The sequence below is a fragment of the Pollicipes pollicipes genome, unplaced genomic scaffold (genome assembly GCF_011947565.3).
Source record: "Pollicipes pollicipes isolate AB1234 unplaced genomic scaffold, Ppol_2.1 Scaffold_2555;HRSCAF=2994_pilon_pilon_pilon, whole genome shotgun sequence".
Lineage (NCBI taxonomy): Eukaryota > Metazoa > Arthropoda > Thecostraca > Pollicipedomorpha > Pollicipedidae > Pollicipes > Pollicipes pollicipes.
This window is the reverse complement of record NW_023596136.1, coordinates 46,579,082-46,595,842: the sequence shown is the minus strand read 5'-3', so window position 1 is coordinate 46,595,842 and position 16,761 is coordinate 46,579,082. Positions and strand designations below refer to the sequence as shown.

Below are 16,761 nucleotides of genomic sequence, written 5' to 3'. Positions count from 1 at the left end.
GGGGGCGATGGCTGGGGCATGTCAGATGCCAGGCGTCGGTAGGCTATGCCATCCGGAATACGACCCTCCGCTGCGAGGGTCGGTAGACCGCCACACAACCGCCACGTGGTGGAACGCAGTAGTGAACTATGTGTTAAGATCATACGGTATATACTACGCTGGCGCAACTGAAACGAGTCCTAATGGCTGAGCACATGTTAAGGTTAAACATACTGCATTAGACCTTCCCAACAGGCATTTACAGCAACATGTCCACTCCCGTCCTATACGCCGGTACAATAAATGTCCAGAAAGCGCGCACTGTATACTGAAAGTCCGTCAACACTACTGCACCGGTCCAACCAGTCACATCGTTGCCTGAATCCCCCCCCCGCTCCTTTCCTGCAGCTGCCGCTATCACGCCGGACGGTCGCGGCCGCGCCTGCAGCCGACCAGGGGCGGTGGGGACCTCCCCGCTGCAGGGGGGGGGGGGGGAGGACGGAAATGGCACAGACGCCACGTCACAGCGCTGCTGCCGGCGCCGGAGAGCGTCGCGTTCAGGGACGGCGCCGGCGGCAGAACCGGCCGCAAACACGGCGCCAGACGGGCAAACAGCGGGATCGGAAGCCGCCGCCGCGCGGAGGCCGTCCGACGCCACTGCGGAAAGGGAGATCGGCACTCAAGGTCGGCTTGATGAGGCGAGTTGGCGAGGCCCCCGCCAGGGATCCTTGGATGAGGAGCAGGCGGGACGCGGGCAGGACGCAGAGAGAACACGGGGGACAGGAGAGTGGCATACTTTTCTTTAGGTGAGACGAATGAAACTCGTAGAAGGGATGTGCTTAACTTTGACAGCAGAGTCGGTGCCAGACAGTCAGTGTTCGCTCCATGACAGCTAACGATTTTCGCACTCTTTTACGTCCGCTGCATGTTTGCCATATTGTATTCCCCAGGAGCGATGCATGAAAGAGTATGAGATGCCTACAACATATCCATTTGTGATTCCTGAGAAACGTGAACAATGCCTCATGTGGTGATAATTAGAATGCTAATTGCGCCCTAAAAATATCCATCATTTAGCGGGGTCAGACGACAAAAGGAAGTGACTTGTGCAACGCCTAAGCTACTTATTCCTAACGATGCAAGCACATGTTTGCACCAAATGATCACATAAAACTCCAACTGTCATGATAAATGCATCACAGCGCAAAGCAACACCTCAAATGATGTCCACTATTTCGCTAATGTAAGCTAATGAGCCCCATGCCAGCTCCAACAAGGTCAGTCGTTTGCAGTGACCTTCGAAGAAAGCCAGCGTCACATAAACAAACAAGACCCTGATAGCATCCCGGCCTCCTATGTGGGCTCACGGGAAGTGTACACCGCTGCAACGAATGGCCCTTGCTCCCAGACGACCCCAGCAGCAGCAGCCGCTCCGGAGGTGACCTTCAATCACGTCCGCACGAGCTGGCTGCAGGATCTACGTCTCCCGATTCACGTCCCGCCAGCCGGAATAATCGTTTCGCTGCACATGCGCCCGACGGCCGAGCTTGGGTCCGTCGGGCTCGCTCCCGTCTGGGCGTCACCCCTGAGGCAACGACCGGGGCTCGCTCCCGTCTGGGCAGCACCCCTGAGGCAGACGGCCGGGGCTCGCTCCCGTCTGGGCAGCTCCACCCGAGGCAGACGGCCTGGGGCTCGCTCCCGTCTGGGCGGCACCCCTGAGGCAGACGACCTGGGGCTCGCTCCCGTCTGGGCAGTCACCCCTGAGGCAGACGGCCTGGGGCTCGCTCCCGTCTGGGCAGTCACCCCTGACAGACGGCCTGGGGCTCGCTCCCGTCTGGGCAGCCACACCCGAGGGCCATTAGATCGCACAGGAGCGGCTCGAGGACCGCCAGCAGAGGGCGGCACGAGACGGCGCTGACGGTGCGCGAACGAACTCTGTTCTGAGCGTAGCCCGAATCAGGGTCGGCGGCGGACGGTTGGATGGTCATCAGGTCGGATGGTTGCATCACGGGTTGCATCAGGTCGGATGGCTTCAGGTCGCCGCCGATCCGTCCGGGGACTCCCGCCGGAGCTGATCGGCCCAGTGCGTGGCGGCCAAGTTCCGCCGTCGGATTGCGCGAGCCGGGCAAAACCGCGGGAAAGCCTGGCCGCATGAGCTCAGCCCGCGCCGGGGCGAACCGGAACCGTGACGTGACGTCCTCCCGCGCCCGCCACACTCCAACATGCCTCGCCAGCGGGATCGGCGCCGGGACCGCGCGCGCGGTGGCGAGCCCAACAGCAGCTCACCGCGCAACGGTGAAAAACTGGCCACCAGCCACAGCCGCGTTAACCGCCAGCGTAGCTGTTCTGGCTCGGCGCAGTCGGGTGATGTGTGGTCACCACTCCCGTCCCGTCCAGGCGTGGGCACGATCATTCGCGCCTCAAGCTGTTTCGCCCGTTTTGAGGAGCGAGCTGCGACGCCATGGTTAGCGCGGACTTTGCAACGGTGCTCCAGCTTCCTTTGCCGTTCAGTGCACGGATAAGCGCGGCACCCAAGTTGTAAAATACTCTAATCCTAAGCACTCAATGAAGCTACACATCTACAACATCTCTGGAGGTAAATATTCCACGACATATAATAGCATAATAACCAAAATAGAATCGATACTTATATAACCAACAGGTAACTCCCAAAGCCGACTAGTTGAGATCACCACAGCCGCGTCCGACCCTGTGCGGGGCTTCATGCCACGCTGACCCTCGCGTGTCCAGCGGACAGACCTGGGAGCAGGCGGGCGTGAAGGCGCCGGGCACTCCGAACAGGATGACCGTCTTGCCTTTGCAAAGGTCGGCCGTGTTGACGCTGTTGGCCGGCGATCCCTCGAAGAGGGTGGCCGCCGGCAGCTTGTCTCCGACCTGTCGCCCAGGCGTCGGGTCACGGCAGGGAGAGGCAGGCCACGGGTCGGGGTCACGGGGGCGTCGCTAGAGGTCACGCAAGATTGGTGAGATGTTGAAACGGTTGGGTCGGCAGGGGTCAATGGGGGACGGTGGCCGATGGCGCGCCGGATGTCGCGTCATTGATTGGAATAAGGTCAGGTCAGGTCACCTGAGTTAAGTCACGGACTTCTGAGAGTCGGAACAGATAGGAGACATTTGCCCTCGGCACGATCAACATTAAAAAGCAGCAGACAAAAATGGTAACGGCTCCTTTTATAGGAGAACCAGCCACAAATAAGTACAAAGGGCTGCTATCTGAAATTGCCAGACTCTTAACAGCCGCAAAACAAACAAAAAAGGTAGCAAAATATCGTTGGACTGCTGCAGGCATCTACTTGGGACATCACGACGCATTAACATAATTATGGACCACTTTGATATTAGCAATCTAGGGAGCGTAAATAGGATGGGGAAACGTGTGGTCATTCACAGCGTTATTAATTCGGTACAACTGCCGGATTTATGTCATCACTCAGGAACTGGACGTCTCCCTGCAAGCTAACCAATGGCTATCAAGCAGCAATAGAAGCAGATCGAATAAGCAAAATGTATTTTTGGAGACACCCTGGGAGGGAAACGTAAGTGGTGGAGGCAGGTGAAGGCGAGATGCATCGCGACTGAAAGCGGCAGATGGTTCATAGACACCGTAAGTCCAAATCACAATCCTACAACACCTACGACGCGCATATTTGGAAAACAAATGACAAGGAATCAGCAAGGAGTGCGATGGAAAAGGGTACAGTGCTCATAGACGGCGAAAAGAAGATATTCGAAGCATGCCGAACCGCAGACATGAACGAGTACGGCCACCCCAATATGCAACACGAAACACCCACACGCCCAGAGGGCAGCCCCGGCAACAGGAGGCCGCAGGCACTGAACAGCGTCCCACGGCAGCCTGCCGGAGCGCGAGCGCGCTCACCTTGATCATGGCGAGCGGTGCCGAGCGGGCGAAGTGGCGCGACTGTGTCGGAGCGGCGCGGAGCGGGTACTGCGCGAGTCGGCGGCCGGCCCACTGGCTCCACCTAAGGCACGGCACATGCATGGCGCTGAAATACCAGAGCAGCCGGTTGGCAACAGCGGGCGCAGGGTTGCCAGCGCCGGCGATAAATCGCCAAACTGACGGTTTTCGCACAGCCTCTTGGGCGGGATAACTCTGCTAACAATTGCCGACAAAAAATATCAATAGCAGCTTTATCGAAAGCACACAACAAATCTGATATCATTAAACTGCCAAGTTTTGGGCGACAGGGGTAAAAACTGTCATGGACATCGCCGAAAATCCGTAGCTTGTGATTTGGAATATTCTCTTACGTGCATGTATAAATTGGTGTCCGTGCAATTTTTTGCGTGAAAAATCACCTCGAATACCGTTGTGATCAGTGTACTCACTAGCTGAGTTCATTGTGTCGACACTTAATCCCACTGCCAAGTGGCCCCTGGGACCAGCCAGAATTTGTAACAAATTGTTGACGGCAGTGGTAGTCGCCTACCGCCAGCTGTTCCCCCTGGCCAGATCAAATCCAACATCATAGACGAAGAACAGAACCTGGAGATGATTTGCCTCGAACCAAGGCTACGTCTGCAACTCAGCATGGGCCATGATCGGCACGCTAACCAAAGGAATACCACAGTTCCTTGCCTTTTGGACAAAATTAGGCAGGAACTGCGCTAAAAAACTGGCAACAAAGGCCGGCACCGTCATAATCCCTCGCAGGATCGATCCGCACCCGTCTGGCGGCCGGCCTAGGTATTTAGTATATCAATACGGCTCTCTAGCTTGGATGCTGAACAGGATCGGTAGAGCGTCAAAAGTCACCAGCCTTGGGGGAAAATGCCTTGAAAAAGTCCGAGGCCATAAGTATACATTTATGAAGGGCTTTCAATGACGGGCTTTCATCGTGTATTTCATCTTCATCTTTTGTTTCTAACGTTTGCTTACAAAAAGTAGCTGTCTTTCCGGGAAACTGAGCTACAAACCTCGCACGTGTCGCTCTTCGCCATCTCAGCCATAAAACAGCTTATTTTCAGCGCCAACTTGGCAATACGCTCCAATCGGAGCTGTCAGCCCCGGGCGTGCGTGCTGGAGGTGCGGAGCGTGGTGCACATCGGCGCGGGGAATGAGCCGGGCTTTCCCCAACAATGACGGGGCATGGTGACAGCATACCGGCCGGGGCATCGGCAGGGGGCAAGCTCACGCTGACTCATTGGTGACCTGTTTGTGTGTGTTGAAATAACGTATGAATGGAAAAGATGATCGGTGGGGGATGAAGCGGACCCGCAAGGTTCGGCAACACACAAAAGGTTTTCCGTTGGTGACAGCCGAGGGTCGATGGGATTTAGGAACAAAAGTTGTCACCAACAAGTAAAAAGAAGTGTTCAGTATCTGAGCACAGTTGATGACCCGGTCAGGCTGGTGGCTGGTGCTTTCTCTCGAGGTGCTGGAAATCCCATGGGTATCCACCAGTGACTTGACCTCGAACTTTCCCACCATTTGACTTCTTCGTCAGGTACAGGCAAAATCAGGGATTCCCCGATGCAATTTAGGTATTCCCATGAATAAACCAGGAGAGAGCAAAAATAATTACAAAATGTAAAGGGCACTTCACGCGAACCAAACCTAGCGGCAAGACCTAACCGTGGAGCTTTTCTCTAGGACCAGGGCCGGCTTCACGTAGTGACGCACGGGCAAAATAACAAATTTAATCGCCGGCAAGATGCTGGGGAGCACATACCGGCTAGGGTTTTCTGCGTGCATCCCTCAGCGGACCAAATGAAATGTGTGTGTGCCAGATGTAGCGTTTCAACACTTGACGTCAAGGTTTCAGCTTCCACCGCCAGGTCATCATATGACTTCGTCCAGACACGTATGTAAGGCTACATGTGGGAAATCGGCGCACCGCAACACGTTCCCAGTGCTTTATACACGTGATGATAAAGTCTAGTAGTCTTAAAATTGCCAAGTGGCGTCATAACAGGAAACAACCCCTTGTTTGTTCCGCATCTCCAGCTCAACTACGGGCCAAACAGACATAACGCTTACACAGCGTAACGGGAGAAGGGGGTTCACTCAGCGAAGCCAGTGCGTAGCCAGGAGAGGGTTGGAAATGGCCAATATACCCCACATTATTTATTGACAGCCTACTAACCTGTGAAATAATCATACAAATATTATGGAAAATGCACCAAAGTGCACGAAACAGTCGTCCCAGTCCTTCTCTCGCGCATGCGTCATCCAAGGATCAAGCCCAGAATCGTGGGAGGAGGTTGCGATGTGGTGCCAATAAGTTGCAATATGGCGCCAATTAAATCAAAACTTAAGCTAAACAGTGGGCTGCGCGCCTTTCACCAGCCATGGTGTCATGGCTTGTCAGCTGACAGCGCGCTGCAGATTCGCCGGTGGCCTGTGCTTATGGCGCGGCGGGAACGCATCCCCTCACATAACGAAACGGCATCTGAGATCCCGTCATTGCAGCATAATTCAGGAATCAAAGCAGATAAAGACTTGTTCGTTGCTCCGAACAGGCGTCGCAGTTCTGTATCGCTATCAGGATAATCCCGCTGTGACAGTATCCTGAAAGGTGCGGCGTCCGTTGACGGCACCGTCACAAAGACCATGTTCACGAAGACCTGATCTTATCTTGGTCACGACACGGACCCGAGTTGGGAGCAGGGTTTGGAGTGAAGTCTAGAGCCAGTGTTAGGTTATGTTGACGTTAGGTTACGATGGTCCGGGTATGTTAGTCTGAGCGAGAGTATGACTGAGAGTGGGGGTAGGGCGGAGCTTGGGAGCAGCAGCAGGTCGAAGTTAGGTAGTTACAGGCTAGGTCGGGATCCGTGGCGACGGGTCGCCTAACAAACAGGTTGGGAGATGACCCGCCGCCAGATACCAGTTCCGCTAAACCTCACAGCTCCGGCATTAGTGGCTGGGTTGGGATCCGTGGCGACGGGTCGCCTCACAAACAGGTTGGGAGATGACCCGCCGCCAGACACCAGCTCCGCTAAACCTCACAGCTCCGACATTAGTGGCTGGGTTGGGATCCGTGGCGACGGGTCGCCTAACAAACGGGTTGGGAGATGATCCGCCGCCAGATACCAGTTCCGCTGAACCTCACAGCTCCGACATTAGTGGCTGGGTTGGGATTCCATGGATGACGGGTCGCCTAACAAATCAGGCTGGGAAATGATCCATCACCAGATACCAGCTCCGCTAAAACCTCACAGCTCCGACACTCGACGAGCGCGTGAGCCACAGACAGCGGTGATCCGCATCTTCCGGCAGAGTGGTCGAAGCCTCCCCAGAGAGCAGGCACGAGTACGTCTCGTCAGTGTGACTAACCAGCACAGCATCACTTCGTCAGCTCTCCTTTAGATATAACGAATCGCATTCGCCGGAATTTGCTGGCCGCGAAGCTTGTCTGGTCTCCTGAGCGATGCTATCGCCGATTTCGTCCCAAATGTGTTGTCATCGAGCGTTTCAAATAAATATAAACGTTGTGGCAATGCACTGTAATGGTATGTAATGTAAGGGGCAATGCAAATATACATGTAATCATGAAACCCTGAGGAATGATGCCAGAATCTTCTTCCCGGCAACACCGAGCGGTGATTTGCTTGGCTACGGTATCAGCTTGCTCGTTTCTGGGTACTGGAGCATGACCAGGTACCCAGGCGAAAACGACACATTTATCATCCTGCTCCATGATAAGCAATGTGTACAGTATTTCTTGAACGATTGTACGCTGTTGATAGGCTTGCTGTAGCGTCAACAGGGGGCTCAGTGATTCCGTAAAGATGACGAATATGGACTCGCCGCGCAGAAGCGCAAGCCGTAAAGACTCACAGATAGCGAGCAACTCTGCGATAAAAATGGAGCGATGTGTCAAGGTAAAACATCGGCGCCTGTTCCCAGACACCGTTCCACATCCCACACTAGCGTCCGACTCCGCGCCCGACACCCTCCATATCCCTCACTAGCGTCTGACTTCGCGCCAGACACCCCTCCATATCCCACACTAGCGTCTGACTTCGCGCCCGACACCGCTCCACATCCCACACTAGCGTCTGACTTCGCGCCCGACACCGCTCCATATCCCACACTAGCGTCTGACTTCGCGCCCGACACCCCTCCACATCCCACACTTGCGTCTGACTTCGCGCCCGACACCCCTCCACATCCCACACCAACGTCTGACTTCGCGCCCGACACCCCTCCACATCCCACTTGCGTCTGACTTCGCGCCCGACACCCCCTCCACATCCCGCACTAGCGTCTGACCACGCGCAATCGCTCTACATCGGGCGGAACGCTGGATCACCGTTATCAAGGGGGGACAGACACTCGACGCGACGCCCCTCAGCACTGCATATTTCCTGGAAGAGCCACACATATGGAAGTCACGCTCTGGTATTGCAAATTGTAATGGTGGAATGCCTTGGTTAGAGCCTGAGGCAATGCTGTTCACCGCGATATCGAGTCGCTCGAATAACTCGCTGGTGTGTATGGCACGGACTGTGGTGTCCAGGCGTAAAAATGCTGACAAAATGTTGGCACAAAATGCCGGGGCACGTGAGATTATTGGAATTGTCAATTTTTTTCTGCGTGTTGTGCAGACAGCAGTTTCCTTTGCAGGCAAAGAGTGGGTTCACTCGTCTCCACCAACATACTACGCATAGGAATCGTACGAAACGCCCCCCCCCCCCCCCCCCGTAGCTATTCTTACTCCGGCGTGGTGCCTTTTTAAGGGACTGTGGGGACGAGTCATACACCTCACACGTACAGTCGATCTGTGATCCGAATAAACGTTTTGTGAAGCAGTAAAAGTGCTTTGACCGTCGGCCCCATAAAACATTCGAGGCAAAAACTTCAAAAATGTACGGCTTTGCAACAGCGGCCACGAGGCTGTTTGAGGACGTGTGGGCAATAAGTCATCTTGCTGCGAAACACGATCCCGATACTTCACTTCAGACCTAACCGACACTTCTCTCCCGCACAACATAACATGTGGTCGGGGCAGCGACCTAGTTTCGAACAGAAATGAACGCATAAGTTTGGCCACAGAAAACTGAAATCACTTTGGCACGCACCATCTTCCCAGCTCTCTCATACGAATGTACAGTTTTCGTTCGGAAGTTCTGCTAGCCCGCACACTAACCCGAATGGCGACGTCGTCGTCGACAGGTGATCTCCCTGCCTGTGAAGAACGACATTCAGCATCATCATTTATCATGACAAAAATCGCAGTACTGAGGACGCTGCCTTGTGCGACGCCATTCCCTTGTGGGTATCGACTAGGCATAGTCGGGCCCATACGAGCTCGAAAAGAGCTGTGCTCCTGGAAAGTCGACAACGCACCCATGTGCCCTCTTACAGCGCATCCGTCTAGTTCAATTACATACTATGTCTCCATGTAGTGCCATAGGGTTTTCCATGTCAAATATCACAGCTAAAAGACATTTGTTGCTTTAATGCTTGACGTGTGTACGTGTGCAAAGATGCTAAAACGATGGGCATATCTACAGATGTGAATATATTTGCACAATATGAAACGCGTAATGAACGGAGCGCTGTGGTGCGTGGTGAGGCATACAGCCACAGCTACTACCTACATGTCTGTCTGTAGTGATATCGGTCTTGATGGAATGTTGTGATGCACAGGTATTGCCACATCTCCATCGGCTATGATATCCATCACTGCGTCTTTTCGGTATAAAGTATAACCTTTGAACATAGCCGGTGTCTTCCTCGCTAGCTCACTCTCTTGGATGCAGGACGCCAACAGGTTTTTTTTTTCTTCAAATGCAACACGCGCTGCAAGTCCAAAACATTCGCGCGGATTCCACGGACGTTCCCCTGTACAGTCACGTTCAGCATGTCGCAGAAAATATCAAACAAATATGGGCATATGATCAACAGAACCGCATGCTTAATCTAAACGTGATCGGCTGCAGAGGGCATTGGGAAGGCTAGGCACATCTCCCGCAGTCCGTGATCAGCAGGATGCCGATCGGATCTTGACCGCGCCAGACTGCAACCTCGGTAGAAACCTTCTGCTTCCGCCACCCGTGGGTGAGAGCATATTTACTGATTGGGGAAAGTGTGTTGTCTAGAGCAGCATTTTCCACATAAAAGCATACCTATAGTTATGAGTGTTTTTTTCGTTATATCTGGTACTTGCTTAAACATCTTAAAATGTGCAACATTCCCTTTAAAGCACCATACCCGATGGGGCACGTAGAAACGGACCAGAAAGGGGTAAATCTAATTTGCACTCTCTCTGCTAGCTTCATCCGTAAAAGGTAAGGATGACGGCGTTCGAGTGCGCCAGCTCCCCACCTTGCCATGCCTTCGACGAATTCACCCTTGCTCAACTCCTTTAGATCCTAGCAGCTGATGACACTTAACACTGACTTTCCGGGGATGCGATTTGGCCCCGATCAGCACTGACTGTATGCCCCATCCTCTGCGAACTCGGAAACGAAGTTCCTTGGCACTAAGCATATTCCTAATCTCCTCGTCCTTCGTGAATTGAACTTCCAAACCTCCGTCTCCGTACCTTAACACGTTCTTGGGATGGCATAACTTAGAGTCCGCTCAACCTCGAAGGGATTAAGTTTCAACGGCAGAGATCTTCCGTCACTGTCAACCATCAATGGCCGAATGATCGCGTAGTTAGCCAATCGTTCGGGTAGCTGTTATGACTGCCCCCAGAATTGGGAGCGCTGCCAAGGCCGTCACGTTCAAGTTTGGGTCCAGCGGGCGGAGCAGTTACGGTCTACGCTTCACTGGGAATGACAATATGGTGGTCGGACTGTTTGTGTCATCATTCCCGTGGCCTGCACCAGAATACACTGGCGGGCGAGGGAAGCATCCGACCCCACTGCGGCCGGTCCGAACCATGCGGTGCGCCTGTGGCGATAGGGCCTTCGCGGAAATCCCGAGCTGTGAACGAGCGTAGTTCGGGAGTTGCGGAGGACGTGACGAAATCGCGGGGCAGGAAGCTCTGTCTTGTACTAAACTGCTTGCTATGTCTTGATTGTGTAAACTCGGGGAGATCGAGAACGCATTTGATCTAAATAACAATATCGTGCAGCGCGTTTCTGCTGCAAGCGTCTGGGCGCGCCTTTGCGACCAACTGGCGGAGGCGGGCAGACCGGCCGCCGCGTTCAGTGGTCACCAAGATATCAGTCTACTGATACCGTTGACAGTGCGCGTATATCACACTGGTGACATCGAGTGGGGCGCGCCAAATGGAGTCGAGGGAGAAACTGGCGCGGGATGATGGAGAAAATCTGGAACGCTTGCTGCGACGGCTGGATGCCTTTCGGCTGGTGGTGGGGACAAGAAGATGACGGCGGGGAAGGCGCTTTCTGACCTCGGTACGCGGATTGCGGTGACGGATGCGCTGTCAGAAGAGGACACAAGGGATGTTCGGTGCCTGAAGTCAGCGCTGCGTCGGGGGTTCGGTCCGTCCCATAGCTGGCACCGCGACCGGTTCAATCAGCGACGTAAGCAACGCTCCGAGACATGTGGTATGTTTCTTTCCCATCTGGTATCTTCGTTTCGTGGTGTTTCCTGGTTCGGGCCCTGACACGTCTGTTGGAGCCACTCTCTTGAGTGGTCCCTTCTTGGATTGCATCTCGTCCGATATGGCGGTGCATTTACGCCTGTTGTATCCCAGCATCAACGCTGATTACATGCCAATGCATTCAAAACAAGGTGAAGAGGCTGCCCATCTCTCGCCAGCTCAAGTCAGTCAAATTCGGCATGGGCCTGCGGTAGCGAGGGGAGCAGTAGATTAGCTCCGACACGAGGTAGCCGAGCTCTCTCGTGCCCTGTTTGGAATCCGTGCGGCAGGTCGCCTGGCACCATCGCGGGGACGGTGTGACGTCATTCGAAGTCGGGCGGGTCAGCAAAGGCCGCGTTCCCCATTACCAACAGCCGTCCGCAAGTTGCAACCTATGACGTCTAAGGTAAGTGCGTCGCAGCAGTAACTGCGGCTTAGAGGATGGTCGTTAATATATGACGTAGGTACTTGTGACGTCATAGGCAGCAATTCAAGCAGGTACTTTGCCCATGGGGGACACAGCCCTGGGATCGGCTCAGTGGAGCGACCCCCACGTGACCCAGCCAAGGTAAAATGGGTGAGCGGACCACAGGAGTGTGCCCGGGGGGTGGGGGCAGCAGTACAGTAAGGACGGGCCGGCCAGGCCGGTTTCCGGGACAGCAAATAAGATGCTGGGCATGTAGTTTTTCTGACCACCCGCAGATGACGTGGACTCAGGCTCCATGGGGTCACGGCCACGGTCGACCGGCCCCGCCGCCTGCTGACGTTCTCGTAATTTGAGGCACACTCAATATGACTGTCTTAAGGGTTTAAACCGAGGAAAGTTTCTACCGCGGGACCGGTGGTAACCAGACCCGAGGCCAAAGGTCCACACAACTCGCAGGTTCACTCGGTTCACGTGAGTGGTGGCATTGCGGAACTGAATAGCACGTGATTGGTTGGTACCAAAACAATGGTCACCTGTGTGAAGGCATCTCTTTCGGGGATTAGCTCCGTACCTCACTCCAGCGGCTGTACACCCAATCGCAGCCAATTGCACGACATTGATATGCCATTGAATGGTTCAGGAAGCATTTTAATTTGTTCGGCAGCAATAGCTGACGTTCAGGTACTGGCGATGGAGAACTTATCCGCTCCAGCCGTCTTGAGAAATTATGTCCTGGCGTTGTCTTAATCCGTCCAACCTGGCTACAGCGAAGGGTGATTTAAACCGGAGTTTTGCGTGTACCTCCGGAGGAGCGGGTACATAAGACTCCAATGCAGCCAGTTTTCGTGCTTCCTACATATGATTTCAGTCTGTGAAATGAAACTATTTTCTGAAAGGACTATGTACGAACTTGGTCTCTGGGTCGATTTCTCGAGAAATAATATTTGTTCCGGATCCTCGAGAAATATAACTTTATGAAATTTTCGTTAGCCCTTGACTGGCTCGGCCTGGTGCTCGTAGCTACATTCCAATGTATTTTTATCAAGCCAGTTCTTGGCAGGGCTGAAGTCATGAGAAAGGCTCCAGTGAGTGGGAGGGGGGGGGGGGGGGGGGACAAGCCTTAACGGGTCTGACCGGTAAACGTTGATTTGGCTGAAGCGGAAGTCAGCGAGTTCAGTCGCACGAAGCTCGAGTCTCTTGGACGGATATCGGGAGATGTTCGTGAATTCTGACGCCGAGCTCCGTCTAACACGCGTCGCCTATCTCGGCGTCAACACCGGCGGGTCGCCACCTGCTGTAGCGAGGCCTAGAAAAGTCCCATATCATTTGAGACCAGACGTGCGGAGGCAAATCGCCGACATTGAGGCCCGTGAAATGCGGAATGCTCAGGACCAGGACGAGGCGCCCAAAGCACTGAGCATGGAGGGACGCCCCACCTTAACAGGGCGCAAAGTCCACACAACCATTGGCGGCGACAGTGTTGTTTTGAACCGGCCATTGAACAGGGAAGCGGTCTGTTAGTCTTCGTCAAAGCAGGTATGGAGCATACCAACTGGTTCCAAAAGGTCTCACTTGACGTGCTTTGAGCCTCGAACTTGACGAGTTTGGCGATTTCGGCGCTGAAACAACCTGCCACCTGCTGAAGCAGACTGGATATATTTGGTAAGAAACAAGGCAGGATGTCAGGAACTACTAGAGCAGCTGTTGGCACGTGCCCGCTTAAACAGCACGCAGCGCCGTTTCACGGACCTGTTGAAGATGACAACGCAGCCCGCGGCTACTAAAGGAAGTGTTCCACATTTGTATACGGCTTTGAACTGAGATGGCCATTCTCAAGATCATTCAGGCAATTCACAGCCATACTCTTTCTTAGACCTAAGCCCTCTTGTTTCTAACCTTGACGCCCGCCAATTTGTGTGGACTATTCCATGCACGCTATTTCAAGGTCACACATACAAGCAGCTTCTGGAATGTTGCCTCCTCATTGGGAATGTAGTGCTCTATGTCGAGACATAAAGCTTTGTCAAATTGTTCGTGTCTGACGTACTGAACGCATTTCACCGGTTGAGAGCCAACTGGAAATCCTTGATGCCAGAAATCGTGAACCGTGAAAAAGTTTGGAACACAAATTACGTTCTGTGCTACACAGCACTAGGGATCTGGGCATTGGAAGTACTTATGACGGAAAGGAAACCGGAATTTAAATAACTTAATAAATAAAACTGTACTGAGCTAAGTGAATGCAATCAAACAAAATCTAAAACCACGGACACATGAAGAAAACTACGAGGAAGAGCCAAAACACTTAAACATAATGATGTTTGGGTTCTGCAAACACGCACCAATTAGCACACATCACTTAATAAGTTGAAGTGCTGCTTGCGAGTTAGCCAGTCTGCTATGGTGGCATTTTCGCACAGCCAGTGTGGCATGTGACTCTTCCATCATACAGACTTTCCACGACACAATCAAACGATAACATATTGAGGAGAATATTTACTAAGTAGTGAAATTGTGTTGTCTACAGCAGTACTGCACTTCAAAGCCTTGCAATAGTTAATAGTTATACCAATAGTTACAAGTGAGCTTATCTCATGTCTGGTGGTTGCCAAACATAACCCATGGGAAGAAGGCAGCCACATCTGAGACAGCCAGGGTGACAGGAACCGGGGGACATAGGTAGATGAGATGTTGACATAACATGACAACACTGCCCACATGGACATGGAATCCCAGAATGTGGAACACAGGAAATGACTCCGAGTTTGCAAATGACAAGTGACCACTGGAAGCAGGCCCGACCGGCCGCCCAGTCAGCGGTCACGAAGTCCGCCTACCCCCTCCCCTCCCCCTGATCACCAGGTGACCCTAGAAAACACTAGGCATCTGCTCCAAGTGACGCAGAAGTGGGAGGTTTGCTGCTGGAATACTGGAGCATTGCCCACACAATACTTTAAGGATGGACGTTGTGACATTCCTTGCATTTTAATCAGCCCAGCACCTTGCAGTTCTAAAAGGCACCTTTTCAAACTCGGCAAATGCCAGGCACTACAAAGTTCTGATTTTGCTCTTTTACTTGAGCTGTGCTGCTGTGGCCTGAATGAGCATCATACTTCTGCAAGTCCCAGATAGGTTTACTTTACATTCAAGGATTGTACATCCATGTCCCACCATGCCCATGCAATTGCAAGCACACACCATTTCCAAAAGAGACATGGAGTAGACCAGAGATCTCTGACTATAATCCAGACTATCCCCAGCCAACTTGCAAGCACAAAATGTGCCAGGTGGCTGTGGGCCAGTATGCAAACTGTGGCAAGGACTTCAAAACCATGCTTGGGGCAGCTTCATTCATTCATTCTTGATAAACTTAATCCCAGAAATTCATCCAATGAGAGTTCAGTGCAAATATCCAATAAAACATGTGGGAGTTCTGGGCAAGCATCCAAAAACCACAAACACAAAGGTGCATTATTTATGAAATAAGTGTATTTCTGGTTTACCACTAACTACATACAACACCCATAAAATTTCAGAAATATAAGTGATTATATCTTTTCCAGCACATCAGTATTAGCCATGGACAGTATGAGTATGGCAGGATGCAAATTGAACTTTGAACACAATGCCTCCTGGGATGTCACTGATTATGTAACCAATATTGATTTAATTACTCACTTTTTCAGATGCATAAGACTTAAGACTGAAGCCTTGCAATAGGGAGCAGCCCTCCACTCCGATTCAAGCTGACGTTACTTTCGTACCAAAAATACTACCTGTTTTAGTGCTGTATCAAACTTATTCAACAATCTCGCAACAACAAATCAGGCACACAAGGATGATCCCCACTTTCCTAATAATAACCATGGCATGCTGTTCAGCATGAGATGTTAACTGCATCATCCAGATTCAGGGCTAGGGATTAGTGTTATTCCCTAAAAAACAAAACATTTTGCAAGTATCATACAGTTCCATCAGTGTCAGGTGTTAAGGTTATTAAGATGCCTGAATCCCTAATGGTCACATGTTAACCAATGCACTATCTTTTGCATGCCCCTCCCACACACAAATCTTCACACGCCTAGTTTACATTCCTAATGATAAGCTCAACGGACGAGTTCCATTAACAACAAACTTCAGAGCTCTTCACAGCGCAGAAGTGAGATTCATGACGCAAGGGGTATGACCCGGCCAACTGCCATAGTGTCAAAGCCGGTGTTCCAGCGATGCCTCCGTTTTATCAACCACAGGCACCTCCGGCTAAGAAAACGGTCATGCGGAGAAATATTAATCACGACCACCCACCTTCACGGCCGGTCTTCCCCTCCACACAGCCCCGGGTTCTCGGCGCACGCGTACGAGGGTGCGCGCGAAAAAGACGCAGACGCAGACACCCATTTTCCCCTATGACGTCACAGGCATGCGAAGCTGTCCTCGCTAAGCGCCGTTTGAATCAAAACCCGAAATAGACCAACAGGCTATGAACTCGTCAATGCCTACACGGAGGACGAAATAAAACCCGCAATTTTAGGGTGGCCACATCGATTTATTACCCGGCAAAGTGGGCAATGGCTACATACTGCGGATGACACCGAAGAAGCACATGTTTCCGAAAAATGCTCCTCTTTGAACACCATTTATCACCGGGGTGGTGGTCGGAAGCACACTTGCAACGCTAAGTCAGGATATATCTTGCAGAGAAGGAAAATGAGATGACATTACAATGTGACAATCCCTGCTTTTATTTCTATCTACAAAATATAATGACACACAGCTTTCAACATAAACAAAACTTCACAAATAGCACAGCCT

General features: G+C 52.4%; 1 protein-coding gene across 3 annotated transcripts; it reads right to left on the bottom strand.

Moving 5' to 3' along the window:
* Positions 1-2,643: 2,643 nt before the first annotated feature.
* On the bottom strand, positions 2,644-16,340 carry LOC119103763 (peroxiredoxin-5, mitochondrial). 3 transcript variants are annotated; one of them, XM_037227419.1, is made up of 4 exons: positions 16,255-16,309; positions 9,111-9,149; positions 3,878-4,004; positions 2,644-2,874 (listed from the first exon to the last, which is right to left on the bottom strand). In XM_037227419.1, exons 3-4 carry the CDS (start codon positions 3,998-4,000, stop codon positions 2,659-2,661), a joined length of 339 nt encoding a protein of 112 aa, XP_037083314.1. In that variant the 5' UTR covers positions 4,001-4,004; positions 9,111-9,149; positions 16,255-16,309; the 3' UTR covers positions 2,644-2,658. The 3 variants fall into 3 exon arrangements, with proteins under 3 accessions (XP_037083314.1, XP_037083306.1, XP_037083321.1); XM_037227411.1 differs by lacking the exon at positions 9,111-9,149 and having other exon boundaries at positions 16,255-16,340; XM_037227426.1 differs by lacking the exon at positions 9,111-9,149 and having other exon boundaries at positions 3,878-3,980; positions 16,255-16,331.
* Positions 16,341-16,761: the final 421 nt, after the last annotated feature.